Source organism: Ostrinia nubilalis, chromosome 5, assembly GCF_963855985.1.
Source record: "Ostrinia nubilalis chromosome 5, ilOstNubi1.1, whole genome shotgun sequence".
Taxonomy (NCBI): domain Eukaryota; kingdom Metazoa; phylum Arthropoda; class Insecta; order Lepidoptera; family Crambidae; genus Ostrinia; species Ostrinia nubilalis.
In genome coordinates, this window is record NC_087092.1 from 3,925,093 (window position 1) to 3,942,168 (window position 17,076).

Genomic DNA, 17,076 nt, shown 5'->3' on the forward strand with positions numbered 1-17,076 from the left:
AGCCAAGAATGCATCGAAGTTATGCTTAGAGTGTGGATATTTATAAGTATAATAAAATCGGATTTCCGCTAACATAATGCAATGCATTATTTAGCTCTACATAAACACTAATGCATTGCTTGATCACCCATTCACGTGTATCCAAATCTGTGGGAGGAGTAATATACTAATACTTATGCAATGAGTTAGTCAATAAATTAGTCACATAATTACGTGCGACTTTCGCCTAAGCAGAGTCTAGGGCAGATATTAATAGACAGATCCTCATCCTTATCCAGATGCCTTTCTATTATTCACATATAAAGAGATACCAAATTGATAACTGCGTGCTCTATCTTTGGAAAGTACTTTTTATCGCGAAGTTTTCACAGAATAATGTGAATTTTGTAATTTTAAGTGAATCAAAATAGCAACTACAATGCAGATCGGTTTATGAGTACCAGCCTATGTCTGAAGACAATATCGCCCACGTCTCTTCCAGGCTCTCAGTTTCCGCGACAATGGTCTCTATGAATCGCGAGTGGGCCGCTGCCAATTATATTGTTTACTTTCTACAGCTAATCGCATATGTATCGCGGTTCCGTGAATCATACGGGGATCGAATCACTATAAGTTAGCACATGTTGCATTCAATGAGTACCCTAACAACGCCTACAACCGTTTATATAACTTTTTTAAATGATACCTACCTACTGTTTGTTCATGATTTGCATTGCATGTTGTTAATTTAAATGAGTCGGTTTGCATATCAACATAAATCTACCCTTAGTTTTGCACGCAATTTTAGCACACGCACCAATTACACTCCACACACATGTCCAGAGCTCACTCTAAAAGTTCCTGACTAAAAATTGTAATTTAACATATTTCAAGCAAGCTAAACACTGTTTCATCTTACTTACATGGTTGTGATGCCTGCGATTTGCAATTGCTGCGATTTGAAAAATTTAAAGTCAGTGAAAAGATAGAGCACCTACTTAACTTAAACACTGAAAGATATCAAAACCCCTATCGCCAACGGTACCCTAGACAACAGTTTGTCTGCCGTTTCCTCTAGTATGCATATCGCTGCACATTACCTTATAAGGCCATGCGCAGACACGCGACTCTTGAATAAACCCATTAAGGCAGAGCGCACGCGCGCGGTTCCGCGCGGCCGCGTGCGTCGTGCGCCTGCGCCGCCCGAACGCGTTTTCGGGTCACACAAATAAACAAAACGTAATACAGGTAATAACAGCACTTAATTGACACATTGAAGGAAATAATTAACCACTTAACAGAAGGCCGATCGCGTTGATCGATTATGCAACCTGTTAACATGATACATACCGTTTAATTCGATTATTTTTGTTTACTGATATTATAATTGGATTGCAATCGAGTGTGACTTACGCATTTCCGCAGTTTTATGTAAGCTATCATTACCTGTTATTTTTAATAGATTTTATAAACTAGTATTTTTTATGATTGAGATTAAAATATTTTAAGGATATATCAATCAATTTGACTGGTTGTTTCCATCACATCATATCGATCAACGAGAAATAATTCAATGCCTGAACATTATCTATTACGCTTGCGATTTATTTTGTTTGATCTACTTTCTACCGGTTGGTGTATAAATAGACTCAAAATAGGTTGTAAATTATGCCGTAATAAACTGACCCAAATATACGCTGACGTACGCACCTGACGTAAGGCTGCGCAATGCTCTGGATAGCCGATTCGATATGCATGATGAAATGTTTGAATTACCTACATTCCCGATTGGCCCTTAAAACAAACGCTAACTACAAAAGTTACGCATCTGAGTACTTATCCAATCAAACTGAGGAGCTAATTGCTCTACTACTCAACACCTGTCTAACTTAACAAATATGTAATTACATACATCGTTCGTTCGTTCGAAAAAAACACTGAAAAAATCAAGTTTTCAAAGCGTACATTGTAATAAACCTCTTTTATAATTACGGATAGTTCAAGAAAGTCATGCATACCTATGGTAATCTTCTGGTGGTGGAAAACAAACGGGCGATCTGCATTGTTAATGCCCCTGCTGTGCAGTCGTTGCTGCTGTTACATCCAGTGATTGCAGTTGTAATTTAAATCTATTTCTTTATTATTAAAAGATACCAGAGATTGGTCGTCCTATTGACACTTTCGCCGGGGATCGTACCCGCGTTCCTCGTATCACGAGTCGGCCAGTTTGACACCATCACCGTTCGGCTATCGTCGCTAATCAAGAATTTAGTACGTGGTATTATTCTTTTTGGTATTATTAAAGGTGCAGGTTGCCAAAAACTAAATTTGTATCCTGAAACCAGACTTTTACCCCATTTTACTCGTACCTACATTCCGTTCTTTTTTCGCTAATCCATGTCATACTGATCTACCAAGTGACGACATGAATTTCCCGGGACTTTTCCGGGGGAAATTCCTGAAATGTCCTGATTTTCCTTAAGCGTTCTGGATTTATTGTGAAACTTGACCAACTCGTCTTTACAATCTGGATTTTACATTATTATTTTCTGTGTCTGTATTATTTTGCCTTCATAATTTACATCAGATATGATCTTCTCGCATAACCCCTTAATCGATATCACGTAATAGTGAATCATAATCGCCGAAATGTTACGGTAGCCGTCTTCCTTCGCCCCCATTTACTGCTGAGTCACCGTCGATACTTTCATTGTTTACCGATACTTAGTCACGAAGTACTTTCAGCTCATACATCAGCCAGAATTATTAGACCATTCAAAAGTGCAGCATTATGCAACGCACCTACAAGCACTAGACAATTTCATCATTTGGATGTGAACACCGAACAATGATTGATGATCAACCGTCATTTATAACGCGGCCTACATATTCAGTGACCGATCACTCGCACACCTTCAGAAATAAGCATGAGTCAAAGAAAATAGATTGCCTCAAATAAAGCTAATAAAATAAACGATTGCGGTTCCAAAGTAACCTCATACCAAATGCAAAGCTCGAGCCAAATTAAACTGCATTTTAATCTAAACACTTAGGACAAGTATATCGTACAGTATAAGTACGAGTATTGATGCGGTGTTTAAGAACTAATGCTGTTAACCAGATTTGAATCAGTGTTAAGAGTTAAGACCTTACGTGATCGCATGACTTTGGTCGTCGTGTACAAACGTCGCTTTCAAAATCTTCTTACATTTCATAAGATACAGCGGTCGTTACCTGCGGAAGTTTTCTACTCAGACGTCTAAATATACCTACAGGTATGTAATACGATGAGTTGGGAACATCATCAGTAATTCAATGTTAGCAGAAAGCGCGAAAATGACTGCCAAGAGGTCAATGACAAGACGACGACAATCTCTACAAGGGTTGTCACATGGCTAAATCCCCCTTTTCCTTCCTTGTTCTCCGTTCAGACAGAAAACGTCCTTTAGAATTAGAACATGCAATAAATTATTTCTTAGAACCGTTTGGCAAGAACGCTGGATTTAACGTCAACGGGTAAGCACAAAGCCAGATGTCATCCCGCTACAATGGCCGTTAATCATGAACTTAAAATAATTGCGGACAACCCTGATGCTCAAAGCGCGAAGGAAAAGTATGACGAATTCAATTACAGAGGTGCGTTAGCGGGTTACATGAAATTACTGGCGACAGCTCCGATCGTAAATTGCAAATCAATTTGTAACTAATTTCAATCAATTTCCAAAGCTTTATAACCTGTAAGTTGCTCGACAATAAATGTATCGACAACTACAACTAGATGGATAATCACATCCCAGTTTAGTGACGGAAACGGAGTGCTAATGATCTTTTAAAAGTGTCCATTACGCCCGCAATAACTATTCAAGTATTTCAAATCTAGAAAGTAAAATCAGTATTGTTTCGAAGCGACTCGTCCGGAAAAGCCATCAATTTCCGAAGCGTGAAAACGTCAATTTGGCAGACGCCGCGGAGTCTGCGCGGGAGCACTTTCTCTGCGCGCCCGCCGAGAGACGCGCGACGCGCCACAGTCCTTCAGACATGCGCGGACGCCGCCCGCCCGTGTCGCGAACAACGCTTCCGCACGTTTTTTTGTTAAGCTCATGTGAATAAATATTTATCGAACCGAGCAATTATCTTTTGTCTCCGACTGACGAAGTAGATTCATACATCCAGTAACCTCGATCTGAAAACTGAACGGTGTGAATTATGCATGAAGCATCCAGTGATATTTTGGAAGCTTCCCGGTGACGCGGGACGATGCCCTCTTGGAGAATTTACGTGCAAAAGCCACTGGAACTGTATATTGTGTTCGAGACAGACTGAAACGAGTGCATTTATTATGCGTGCCGGTTGCCAAGCAGTGACAATGACCAAGACGTATAGTGACCACAACTGACGCGCGTGGACTTCAGCCAAATCATGACGCTCTGGTACACCGATATATTGGTGAGCTTTTGTTAACGTACATTTTGATTCCTATGGTTTCTCGTTGTCATGCTGTAGGCAGATTCTGTGTTTTTCTACTTCGATACCTGACTAAAAAAAATGCTCATAAGTACAACAAACTACAAAGTGCATCTAATTCACTGACGGAAGTCTCATGGCACCTTTTTCAATTCTATTGACCCAAAGAACCAATGAAGATTTCCAATTATTACAGCAATTAAAGTTCCACTCGTCAATTTATATATGGTGAAAATGAAACTAATCGCCTCCGAGCTGGGGCTTAAGCGCCATAAAAGCAATTTCGATTTTGACACTGGCCTTTCTCAATCTGAAAGCCAGAGATACCAATTAATTGATTGAGGACGACGTCTCGCCGTCGTTAAACTATTATCGAGAGCGACTCGCCATGAGGGCGTGCGGCGCGCAATTACCAACATTGGGAGGTACGAGCAATTGACCTACAAGTGATATGTTATTACTATCCGATAAAGGCGCCGCCCGGTTATTTATCGGGTCAATTGCATAGAGTTTCGACTTTTTCGCTCACTTTCTAAACAACGCCTAGCCTAGCCGTATGGTCGGCAAATGCATCCTCGTTACGGATGCCTGCTAATTGTTCGTTAGCATCTTTCCTGAGCCGGCGCACGCAAGATTGACGTTACGTCACTGTGCCACTTCTGACAAGACCGTTGACCCGCTAATTGCATTTGATGTGAATAGGTTGCGATCGTGAAATGTTGTCGCCGGTCATCAAACACGTTTTTTGTGATGCAAATACGGAAAGTGAATATTCAGGTCAGCGGCAATAAATCATCGACTACTCGCTATCTCCGGCGACTTAACTCTATTGAAAAAGCATGACTGTTCACCACTCGAAAAAAGGAATGATATCGAATCTAGATAGCTGTGAACTACCGGCGATCTGTTCGATTTTGTCTCCTTTTGTGTTACCGTTTGGTTTCGGTCAAACCGCGTGATTTCGTGGCGTAGACTAGTTATTTTAGCTCGAACAAAAGTTTCACGTAAAATCTTGCATTCTGTTCGTGATCAACTGTAGAGCTATTTTTAACGACAATTTCTTTTTGTTTTCCCCAAAAGACACATATTATTGTAACCGACATCATCTGGCTCACGACGACACAGCTGCTGCTTGTACAAAAGTTGCGGAATTCGTAAATACATGCAAACACTATTAAGGGTCACTAAGCGTGACATGACAAACAAAATAGTGTCTTCAACCATCGCGCACGCTTCCCCTGTGTTCATTGTCGCGGTCGGCCTGCCACGGAAGATCTTTCCACGGAAATTGGCTTCAGGTCTGTTTCTACTTTCGATTTCCTCCTCAAACTATGCGTTGCCTGCGGCTGGCTAACAGATGTTCCAGCAAGCCTACACAAGGCACCCATTTATTTTTGCGTAGGCCGGGGAGATTACAAACGTGTATTGCAATTGCGTTGGTAATCGCTCTCAGGTATTGGCCACACTCATCAGAGGCATCTTACATTCAACTGATTTATGCAATAGAAATAGGAACTACATAATAAGATAGGTGGGTACGCAAAGTATTGCATCTATACTAATACTAGCGGCCGCCCGCGACTTCGTACGCGTGGATCCCGTTTTACCCCCTTTTCCCGAATTTTCTTTGCTATAAACCTCACGGAGCCCGAGACCTTTCCAACGAATGCAAAACCGTGGAAATCGGTTCGTGCGTTCTGGAGTTATAGCGTCAGGGAGGAAAACCCGACTTATTTTTATATAGTAGATTATAAATGCGAAAGTAACTCTGTCTGTCTGTCTTTCTGTCTGTCTGTCTCTCTTTAACCACCTGTAACCACTGAACCGATTTTGATGGAATTTGGCATAGAGATAATTTGAGTCCCGAGAAAGGACATAGGATCGTTTTTATCCCGGCTTTTGAAACAGGGACGCGCGCGATAAAATTTATCTGTGACAGACAAAATTCCACGCGGGCGAAGCCGCGGGCGGAAAGCTAGTTATTAATATGTACAAGTTACATGAAGAACTTCAACCGCCTTAAAGAGCTGCTTTCATTAATTAAGTGGGAGCAAGTAACTCGCATTACCTTATTAGTGTAACACATCGCCGGCAAGTGGTAGAGAGACGTGTACAAATGCAAACGGACGAATGCCGCGACATTTTTCGGTCAACATAGTGCACGGGAACCCAGTTGCGCACGCCGGCGCCAATGGTAGGGCCACCACTCTAAAAACTTTAAATTAATGTTTCATCTACATTTTGCTCGTATCCAATTAATAAGTTGTATATTTTGTTCTACTTACATCTATAAAAAAGGTAAACATACATTATTGCTGCAAAACGAAAGTGAAAATAATGTAGTCATGTATGTTAAGTTACTTAACTTCGCACTTAGTCAAATAGTCAAGGAAGTAGAAAAGAATTGCATAAATACCACTAGGTGGAGTCTAAAAACTAAAAGCTTTTGCATTGAAAATAACGTATCGACCTTCAGCTTAACTTTTGGCAACCCTACCAACTCATTTGATTAATGCCGCCTCCAAAAGATAATGGAGGCAAAAACACGAGCAACATTTCAAGCACTTGTCTGATTCACGTCTGCTCTTTTTGAAAGGTAATACCTATAATTAGGGGGTGAAAGCTGCAGCCATTTTTATTCTAGTTCCGTGAGCAGGCGTTTTGTTCACACGATTTGTCTATTGCTGTTTTGGTGATACCAGCCAGTAAAGAACATAAACAAGTTTCATTTTCTCGAAAAGGAGAGTTAAACCTTTGATGGTGATTGATGGATATTCAATAAATATGTATTAGAGAGAATATGTATTCATTAACAGTAATAAGTACATTTGTAACAAAACTAAGTGACCGTGGGTTTCAGTTGAAAAAGTGTAACATTGAAAAGTTTCGTTAAAAATAAAGTTATCTCTCATCTTTAGACTTCGTGAAATTCTCACACGGTGTTAAATGCTATCTAGTTATCTTTCGAGACCGGCATCGCGAGTCGTGACATTCATCGCTAATAAAAACAAATTTCACCTTGGACTTGCCAAAAGCCGCGTTAGTCGTGTGACCTTCAGCGATACTGTATTGCAGTATCATTTCTTTTAATTTCATTCGAAAGCTCTACATTTCGAGATAGTATTTAATAAGCATTTCGCACGCAATACTAAGACCCTGACTTTAGTAAAAAATCGATAAGTGAAATGGTTCTTGTATCTGAAGTTTAGTTTTCGAGATTTATTCAAGATTACGCAAATGGCTCTCTGTATCTGAAGTTTAGTTTTTGATTGTAATCAATCATCACATTTTACGGTTCAAGATATTTATTTCTGAAAACTTGACATTAATACAAAAAAGCACACAATAACTATTACAGAACACAATTACGAAGTACGCCTACTTATCCCGATAAGGTAAAGAGTGAGACGCTGCATTTCCATCAACTGTATCATCATATTTTACCGTGTTCTTCAGCAAATATGTTTGCCATATCCTAATTTTCTATTTCTGCTTGTTGCAGAGCCCCGGTGCTGTGAGCGGCTCAGCTGCGGACGCGCAGAGCGGGTCACGTGACGCGCTGGACGTGCGCTACTCGCTGGCAGCGCTCGCTGATGACTACACCAAGCGCAAGCACGTCGTCAGGGTCACCACCGCCGCCGGCGCCGAGCTGCTGCTGCAGGTAAGGGACTATTCCCACCTCTGGTTCCCACTGCAACTCCTGTGTAGCCAGGATCTACAGCTTGACCCAACCAGTAAAGGTTAAGCTTGTCCCGGGGGAAAGTTAAACTGTCATTGGACCCGCAACGCAATTAATCAGAAGAAAATAGGAGGAGTTAAGGTTCGACTTCGTTAAGTGCAAAGCGGATAAACAGGTGATGCGCTATACCCTACCAGCAGCAGGCAGGGTGTAGAGCATATACACGATGCGCTATTCTATTCTCATCACACAGATAGAGCGTGCTATTCACTGGCAACAACTTAATTCAGAGTTGCTGCACCATCCATAGCCACTACAAACTAATTGCAATTTTGTACCAAGAGACGTTATTCTGTTTGCAATATAAATTGGGGCTTTTGATATTACACCTTAGTCACCTATGTGTAGGCGTAAATGATTCTTTATAAATTCGCTCTCACCACACCAGGGTCGATTGAAATATAGTCGTATGAATTTATTTGTACTTATACGTGTTTGTGTCACTTACTAATGAGGTATTAAATAATCTTATGTTCATCATTAATCGTTGCGGTGTGATTAGGAAATACCATCATAACATTTCCATAAATAGTATGAGGTTATAGGAAAGCCATTATTTATGGGATTGAGTAACAAACGTCGAATAAATTCGAGTTTTCCGTTAGTAAGCTGACCCAATTTTTTTGGTGACGCAATGAACAGGTTACTAGTTACCCACTGACCCTTGATTTGAATTGGTGATAAGCCAACGAGAGGCCAATCCAATTGCTTCTGGTAACTAAGCGACAATGGTCCAACGGTGAAGGTGTCGGACTGGCCGACTCGAGATCCGAGGAACGCTGGTCGCCGCTGGACTATTGTAGTGAACCTACTCGTAACACAAGCATGCAGCAGCTTGGCACTTGGGGTTAACGGGACTATTAGTACGAGTAATTTGTGCAATTAGAGAAAGACGTGCTATTGCAATGGGTACTAAATGACCTAAAATAGAAAGACATGGGTCTTAACGTTTATTCATAAATGTTGCCAAGCAACTGCACTCAGGAGGATTTGATGAGTGCTACTGACAACGCCACTTTTGTGGCGGAGTTTTGGGCTGACACTGTGTAGGTTTGTTGTCGACACGAAAAGAAGAAGAATGTCGCGTTAAGACCCGTGTCTTTCTATTTTATCTGAAATGGAACGCGAAAGTTTAAAATATTATACTGAACTAGCTGACCCGGCGAACTTCGTACCGCCTTAGCGTAGAGATTTTCTTAATATTTTTTTCCGTAAGAACCATCCTTGGACTTCCACAAACATTTAAAAAAAAGAATTATCGAAATCGGTTCAGCCGTTCACACGTGATGCCGTGACAACGCGAAACGGGTTTCATTTTTATAAATATAGATGACTTGTTTTCAATAGGCTGACGGCGCGACAGACGCACAGCGCTGGTTAGCGGCGCTGCGAAGACATTCAGCGGAGCCTCCGCCCGCGGACCCCGCGCCGCAGCCCGCGCCGCCCACGCAACCGGCGCCCGCGCAGCCCGACTGCACTGCCTCGCCGCTGCCGCCGCAGCGCAGCAAGAAGATCGGGAGAAATAGATCGCCTACAGGTAACAAACACAAACTCTCCTTTTCACATATCGTCGTTTATATATAAGTTTTTGGCATTTTGATACCATTCGCTAGTGAATCGAAAGACGCGTCGTTTTGTCCAATCTCCTGAAAAGTTGCTAAAAATGACTTACGTGGTGATCGTCGTTTAAATTCTTAAACGACGATATCATCTTCATCATCATCATTTCAGCCATAGGATGTCCACTGCTGAACATAGGCGTCTCCCAATGATTTCCATAATGACCGGTCGGTAGAGGCCTGCATCAAAGTCTACTTTTGACATTACGTACTTTATAAATTAACGCTCCCTCATATAGACACGAACAAAAAAAAGAAGCGACCCTGCTTAATTTTTAGAAGAAACGAATTCCGAGACCAAAACAAATGACGGAATACAAAAATAATAAAAGTGAAAACTAGTTTACATAATCTGAAAAACGTAGTCGGTTGTCCTTTCCCAAGGCCTCGATTTCAATGTCAGTTTCAGTAGGTCATCTTCTGATTCTCACCTAAAGTATTGTCTTGTTAGAATGATGTTGCAAAAAATTTGCTTATTTTATATTTTACTCAAACGTTTCTATTTCCTATTGTTACGTTTTGTGCTGAAAGTGTTTAAAGCCTTAAAATTTTAATGCTTAGCATTTTTGCCATTATGATTATGTATACTGAACAATTCCCACCTTTCGTTCCCACCGCTGCAACTCCTGTGTAGCTAGAATCTAGAGCTAGACCAGTTACCTGTGAAGGCTGAGTTTGTCCCGGCGGGGGCAAGTTAAACTGTCATTGGGCCCGTAACGAACTTAATTAGAAAAACATAGGAGTTAGATAGTATAAGATCTAATAAATGTTATTGTTCCAGGTCCACCAACGCCAACGCTTCCCTCGTCGCCCAAGAACAAGACGTGGAAGGGGCGCATGGCGAAGCAGCTGCGGCGCATGCATGGAGGCACCAGCACGGCCCCGGCACCTTCCGGCTGGTTGGGGGCGCCGTTGGAGCGCTGTCCCTCTGATCCGGAGCACCCGCTCGTGCCTAAGGCGGTCACGCTGCCGGCACAGGCTGTCGAGGTAAGCGTGGTATCAACTGCCAACGCAACCTTCTTTTAAGAATATCAGTCTTCTATTAGTCTCTATGATCTAGTCTATGATTAGGAATTGCAAAGCCACGATAGTGAAGGGGTCGGACTGGCCGACTCGTGATCCGGGGAACGCGGGTTCGGTCCCCGCCGCTGCTCGACTATTGTGGTGAGCTCATTCGTGACAGCTTTGGTACAAGGAGCTAACGGAAGTATTAGTAATTTGTGACATAACAAATTACTAATAATCTTTATAAAAAAAGGGAGTTTACATACATAATATGACTCATCTTAAGTGAGGCAGGGTGAAATGAGCATCTCAGAGGCCTTTTTGTAAGAGGCTACAAAAAAAGAGAAGAAAAAGTGAACTAACCTTGAAGCTGAGGAGCTTGACAATTAGTTCACATTTTCATTTAAAAATCTGCTTTCCCTGTGCTTGGTGGTGTCCTATTATGACAAATGTTTTCGTTCATTTTGTCTTACATAATCTTAACACTGACTTAACACATTGTTTTTATTATTTTAGGCGTACGGTCTCCGCACAGTAGGCGTGTACCGCGTGCCAGGCAACGCAGCGGGCGTGGCGGCGCTAGCGGCGGCTTTAGACCGCGGCGAGCCCCCGCCGGCGGGAGACGCTCGCTGGGCCGACGTGCATGTAGCCTCTTCGTTACTGAAGGCCTACCTGCGTCGGCTACCCGACCCTCTGCTCACTGCTGAGCTCTACCCAGCTTTTATTGGTGAGTGTCTAATAACGTAGTCATATGTGACGCGGCGGCGGCGCTGGATCGTTGCGGCGACGCTCGCTGGGCCGACGTGCACGTGGCCTCGTCATTACTGAAGGCCTACCTGCGTCGGTTATCCGACCCTGCTCACTGCTGAGCTCTACCCAGCTTTTATTGGTGAGTGTCTATGAATGTAGTCAATGTGACGCGACGGCGGCGTTGGATCGCGGCGGCGACGCTCGCTGGGCCGACGTGCACGTGGCCTCGTCACTACTCAAGGCCTACCTACGTCGGCTACCCGACCCCCTGCTCACTGCTGAGCTCTACCCAGCCTTTATTGGTGAGTGTTTAATAACGTAGTCATTTGTGGCGCGACGGCGGCGTTGGATCGTGGCGGCGACGCACGCTGGGCCGACGTGCATGTAGCCTCGTCGTTACTGAAGGCCTACCTGCGCCGGCTACCCGACCCCCTGCTCACTGCTGAGCTCTACCCAGCCTTTATTGGTTAGTGTCTATGAATGTAGTCATATGTGACGCGACGGCGTTGGATCGCGGCGAGCCTCCTCCGGCGGGAGATGCACGCTGCACGTAGCCTTGTCATTTCTCAAGGCCTACCTGCGTCGGCTACCCGACCCTCTGCTCACTGCTGAGCTCTACCCAGCTTTTATTGGTGAGTGTTTAATAACGTAGTCATTTGTGACGCGACGGCGGCGTTGGATCGTAGCGGCGACGCACGCTGGGCCGACGTGCACGTGGCCTCGTCGTTACTCAAGGCCTACCTGCGTCGGTTATCCGACCCCCTGCTTACTGCTGAGCTCTACCCAGCCTTTATTGGTGAGTGTCTATGAATGTAGTCATATGTGACGCGACGGCGGCGCTGGATCGTGGCGGCGACGCTCGCTGGGCCGACTGCACGTAGCCTCGTCGTTACTCAAGGCCTACCTGCGTCGGCTACCCGATCCCCTACTCACTGCTGAGCTCTACCCAGCTTTTATTGGTGAGTGTCTATGAACGTAGTCAGATGTGACGCGACGGCGGCATTGGATCGCGGCGAGTCCCCGCCGGCGGGAGATGCTCGCTGGGCCGACGTACATGTGGCCTCGTCGGTACTCAAGGCCTACCTGCGTCGGTTATCCGACCCCCTGCTTACTGCTGAGCTCTACCCAGCCTTTATTGGTGAGTGTCTATGAATGTAGTCATATGTGGCGCTACGGCGGCGTTGGATCGTGGCGGCGACGCACGCTGGGCCGACTGCACGTAGCCTCGTCGTTACTCAAGGCCTACCTGCGTCGGCTACCCGATCCCCTACTCACTGCTGAGCTCTACCCAGCTTTTATTGGTGAGTGTCTATGAACGTAGTCATATGTGACGCGATGGCGGCGTTGGATCGTGGCGTCGACGCTCGCTGGGCCGACGTGCATGTAGCCTCGTCGTTACTGAAGGCCTACCTGCGTCGGCTGCCCGACCCTCTGCTCACTGCTGAGCTCTACCCAGCCTTTATTCGTGAGTGTGTAACTTTTATATAACAGAGTAATCACGCCTAGAGTCCAACAGTGGCATTATCGCATTATCTCAGCTAATACCAACGGACGTAAGGACGACGGGCGTACATGAGGATGGCAGGGAAGTCAGCTACTTCCTTGAGGATGATATTCCCTACATACCTGCCTTATAATGTACATACATATTTCATCCTTAAATACCTACCTAAGCGCAGGAGAACTAAAAAGATCTGTATGCCCCCCATTGACAAGACTGTTATGCTCAGAAGCTAGGTACAATAACTGGAGTTGAACGAGAGCCTCTTAACGAGCATCAAAAAGCTCAGTCTCTTTTTTCACTTAACCACTGTCAACCAATATCTCACGTCCTCATATCATGTCATAGACATAGTAAACAAGTATTTAATTTAATTTCAGCGGCGGACCGGTCACCAGAGCGCGCGCGTCAACTACGGCGGTTAGTGCGCGCACTACCGGACGCGCACTACGAGACACTAAAGTACTTAGTGCAGCACCTACGCCGCGTGGTGGCGCTGGCGCCGCATAACAAAATGGAGGCGCGTAACTTGGCCATTGTGTTCGGGCCGACTCTCGTGCGAGCCGCGAGCGATGACATGCTGGCCATGGTCAATGACATGTCCAGCCAGTGCCGCATCATAGAGTCCTTCTTGACGCATGTAAGTTGCCTTGCCAATCAGTAATTGACACCATTAACCAATCATTATGAGACAAATCGTATGTTGCCACTAAATAGTCGACACTTTTACTTATGGAGACACAACTCATTAAAACCACTTAAGGCTGCGTTTCAAAGATTTGCCTCGCATATGAAGCGATTTTATCGGTTCTTTATAAACACATCCCTCTCTACGCATTCACGCACATCTCTGGTGGAAACGCAGCCTTATTCTAGCCCTGAAAACCTATCAGGTTTTCAATTGAATGAATCATTTGTTGCTTTGAAATTGATAAATTAAGTACTCGATTGAGTTGCCGAACGTGTGACGTCAAATTACTATTGAAACGTGTTTTGACAGCTCGTATACAGCATGTCAATCGGCGCCACTAGCGAGTGACAGGATCTTAGGGCTTTGCCACACTGGCAGATCACAAGCGTTTTCAGAGCGGTGAACACGAGGCGAAAACTCTAGGCGGAAATGTTGCGCATCCGCAGCATACCCGCCACGTCGCCGCTCCGCTTTAAAACCGCTTGCAATCCGCTAGTGTGGCAGAACACTTACTCACCTAGTCAGTGAGCGCAAATAGGGTAGCTAAACTCAAATCGCAAAGTGGATGAAACCAAAGGATTTTTGACTCTTTATCTTTTAAATCTATGATACACTGGATGAAGCCAAAGGTAGACTTATACTGATCAGATTGGTCTTGCATTGCAGTACGATTGGTACTTCGAGGAGGAGGAGGGCGACCCGCCGCACGACCCGCCGCCGTCGGCCGAGGAGCTGTCGCCCGCGCCGGCGCCCTCGCGCGACCTGCTCATACATAATGTTAAGAAAATTGAAGGTAAGCTCATCGTCAGCAGGCTATAGCAGTCTAGGAACAGTTATAGTCTCCTAAATGTTATTTAAAGTTTTAAAAAAGTTAAGGGGGAATCTACCAACATTTTACAGTTAATCTTATAATTTTAGAGTAAATATTAATCTGACGGTTTATTTTGAGATTAATATTTACTCTTGTCTAATTAACTGACGTTTTGACATATTTCCTATACTGAAACTGTCAATGTGCCAGTTATACCAGGAGTTAATCTCGGATAAAAGTTTGGTTGAATCAGGCCTAAAGCTTGCAAACTTTTGTTAACAACATAAACAATTTTAGACTAGTCGGAAAAAGGACGTTACCAAAATTATAGTCTCGGTTCAGTTATGTTCAGGCACACAAATGTTTTTATTGTGCAACTACAACCCTACGACTAGGCCACTCTGCCGACCTTTTTTAAGCATGTACCAGTATGTTCTTATTAGTATACAGAAACCATTAGCAACTGCCTAACGAAATAAAACTTCCAGGTAAAGACGTATCAACCCGCGACATCGTATCTTCAATCATATCAGCCGCCAACCGCAAGATTCAGCGCAAGCCGCGCTCCAAGACAGCCGACAAGAAGTGGGTGGAGCCCGACAAAAGCCGCGCGGAGGCGTCGCCGGGCGCTTCGCCCCCGCGGTCGCCGCTCACGTCGCCGCCGGCGCATCTGACAACGTCACTAGCGGAGTACGACGGCCTGCCGCACAGATACTCCGGCCAGCACGAGAGTGTTAACAAGTAAGCCTAAACTTCGAAATATTTCAAAGCAATAAGGGTTTTCGCATATGAAAGATCCGCTAGATGGCGGGACATGGATGTGGGGTCTGACTGCTGCGTGATTGGTGGATTTTGACATTCTGTCAATGTCATGTCAAAAATAACCAATCATGCAGCATGTGGACCTCGCGTCTACGTATTGCCATCTGGCGGATTTTTCATACGCGAAGCGAAAACCCTCATTTAGAGAATATCTTCGGAATTACAGGTCCAATAAGACTTGGATCAGTAATTCTAAAGGAATTCTCTAAAACTTCATTCTAACCTCAAAAACTCAATCACTTTTCGGTCACATGTGAATCCCGATTCTTATTGAGGTATAAAATGTATAAGAATAAGAATAAAATTACTTAATAAAACTTAGCCTAGATGCATTTAGATTCACAAGGTTAGTAGTAGGGAAGAATCGCGTTTGGACAGTCAATTGGTCAACTACCTTAATGCATTGCATTATAGCAAATACTTTATGTATCAGGCTCGAAGGACCATATTCTACAAGTATTTTTTTCTTTATTTCCAGAATCGAAATAGAAACAATGGCAGCGTTAAGAAGCGGGCGCAATGAAACCTTCTCCATAGATGGTAAATAATTTACTTTTATTCTCACTTTATTTAATGAATTTGATCTTTAAGACCTAGTTGATATGGTCGCAAAATCTTTGGTAATTTCTATGGTTAGTATGTATTTACTTTTTTTACTGCATACAAGGCTATTAAATAAAGTAGCTACCCCATTCCCAACATATCCAATATTTAATATGTATTCTAGTTTATAAAAGGTGTCTACTTATTTGCCCCACTAGGTGTCCAGTTCTGACGTCAGAGAGTAGACACAGCAATCCCTTTCTTTTGTCCACACTCCAAGGTATAGGAATGCGAGCGTGTTGCAAGTGTGTGCGTGTACGCGCCAGTCGGCACGGCTTCTTTTGTTTACGTGTGCAAATTAATTTAGCAAAAGGTGGCATTCGTTAAGGATCCAAGCACACAACAGATTTTTTCGGATTCGATCGACAATCGGAACTGTCCTTCGAGTCCGAATAACAGCTGTTGGGGCTAACTCTCATTTTTAACGAATGCCATCCGAATAAGCGCCTACTACTATAAACTAATGCTGTCAAAGAAATCAATTATTACTAAGACTCATCTTGAATTCGAAAGCGTAAACAACGGAGCCGCGCCGCTCCGTCAACTAACGCTTAGAACAGCGGCCGCTGACAGCACGGCTTCTGTGCGCGCGCATCGAAAGACAGGACACTTCATCGCATCCCACTGTACATATCGTTCATCTCCATTGACCCGTATCACTTAACGACACAGACGACTCTAACACGCTTATGTACAGTCGCGGAATGAAAAGGTTCGTCACCTTAGTGTCGGTTTTCGCTTGCACTAGGTACTGTAAGAGTCAATCCTGCCAACATAACAGTGCAAGAAACAGTGCTGCTAACATTTAAATAAATATGACGTTTGCTAACGAATAAGGTTTTGCTTGTTTAATTTTCTATCCCATGCAATGTTACAAAATGTAGTTTTTTTTTTATTTAATAGAAATAATAATGGCAGGTTGAACCACCAAGAAGGTTTTAGTTTATCAATCATAATAATCTTGACAAGATAAATCGTCGAAACAACTTTGATCTGAATAATTTTGAACTTTACTGACGAACAGTTAAAGACTATTTTCTCTAACTCGAGATTATTCTGTAACATAGTTTCAAAAGGTAATTTTATTATGTG

General features: G+C 43.6%; 1 protein-coding gene across 1 annotated transcript in view; it reads left to right on the forward strand.

The window, feature by feature from the left end:
- The window catches only part of LOC135072119 (uncharacterized), a 99,794-nt gene that overhangs the window by 79,790 nt on the left and 2,928 nt on the right, over positions 1–17,076 (forward strand). Inside the window, exons 14-22 of the mRNA XM_063966073.1 lie at positions 7,946–8,104; positions 9,530–9,719; positions 10,583–10,788; positions 11,323–11,533; positions 11,879–12,022; positions 13,438–13,697; positions 14,415–14,541; positions 15,048–15,300; positions 15,860–15,921. Coding sequence (XP_063822143.1) covers positions 7,946–8,104; positions 9,530–9,719; positions 10,583–10,788; positions 11,323–11,533; positions 11,879–12,022; positions 13,438–13,697; positions 14,415–14,541; positions 15,048–15,300; positions 15,860–15,921 — 1,612 coding nt within the window. The remainder of the gene's footprint in view (positions 1–7,945; positions 8,105–9,529; positions 9,720–10,582; positions 10,789–11,322; positions 11,534–11,878; positions 12,023–13,437; positions 13,698–14,414; positions 14,542–15,047; positions 15,301–15,859; positions 15,922–17,076) is intronic.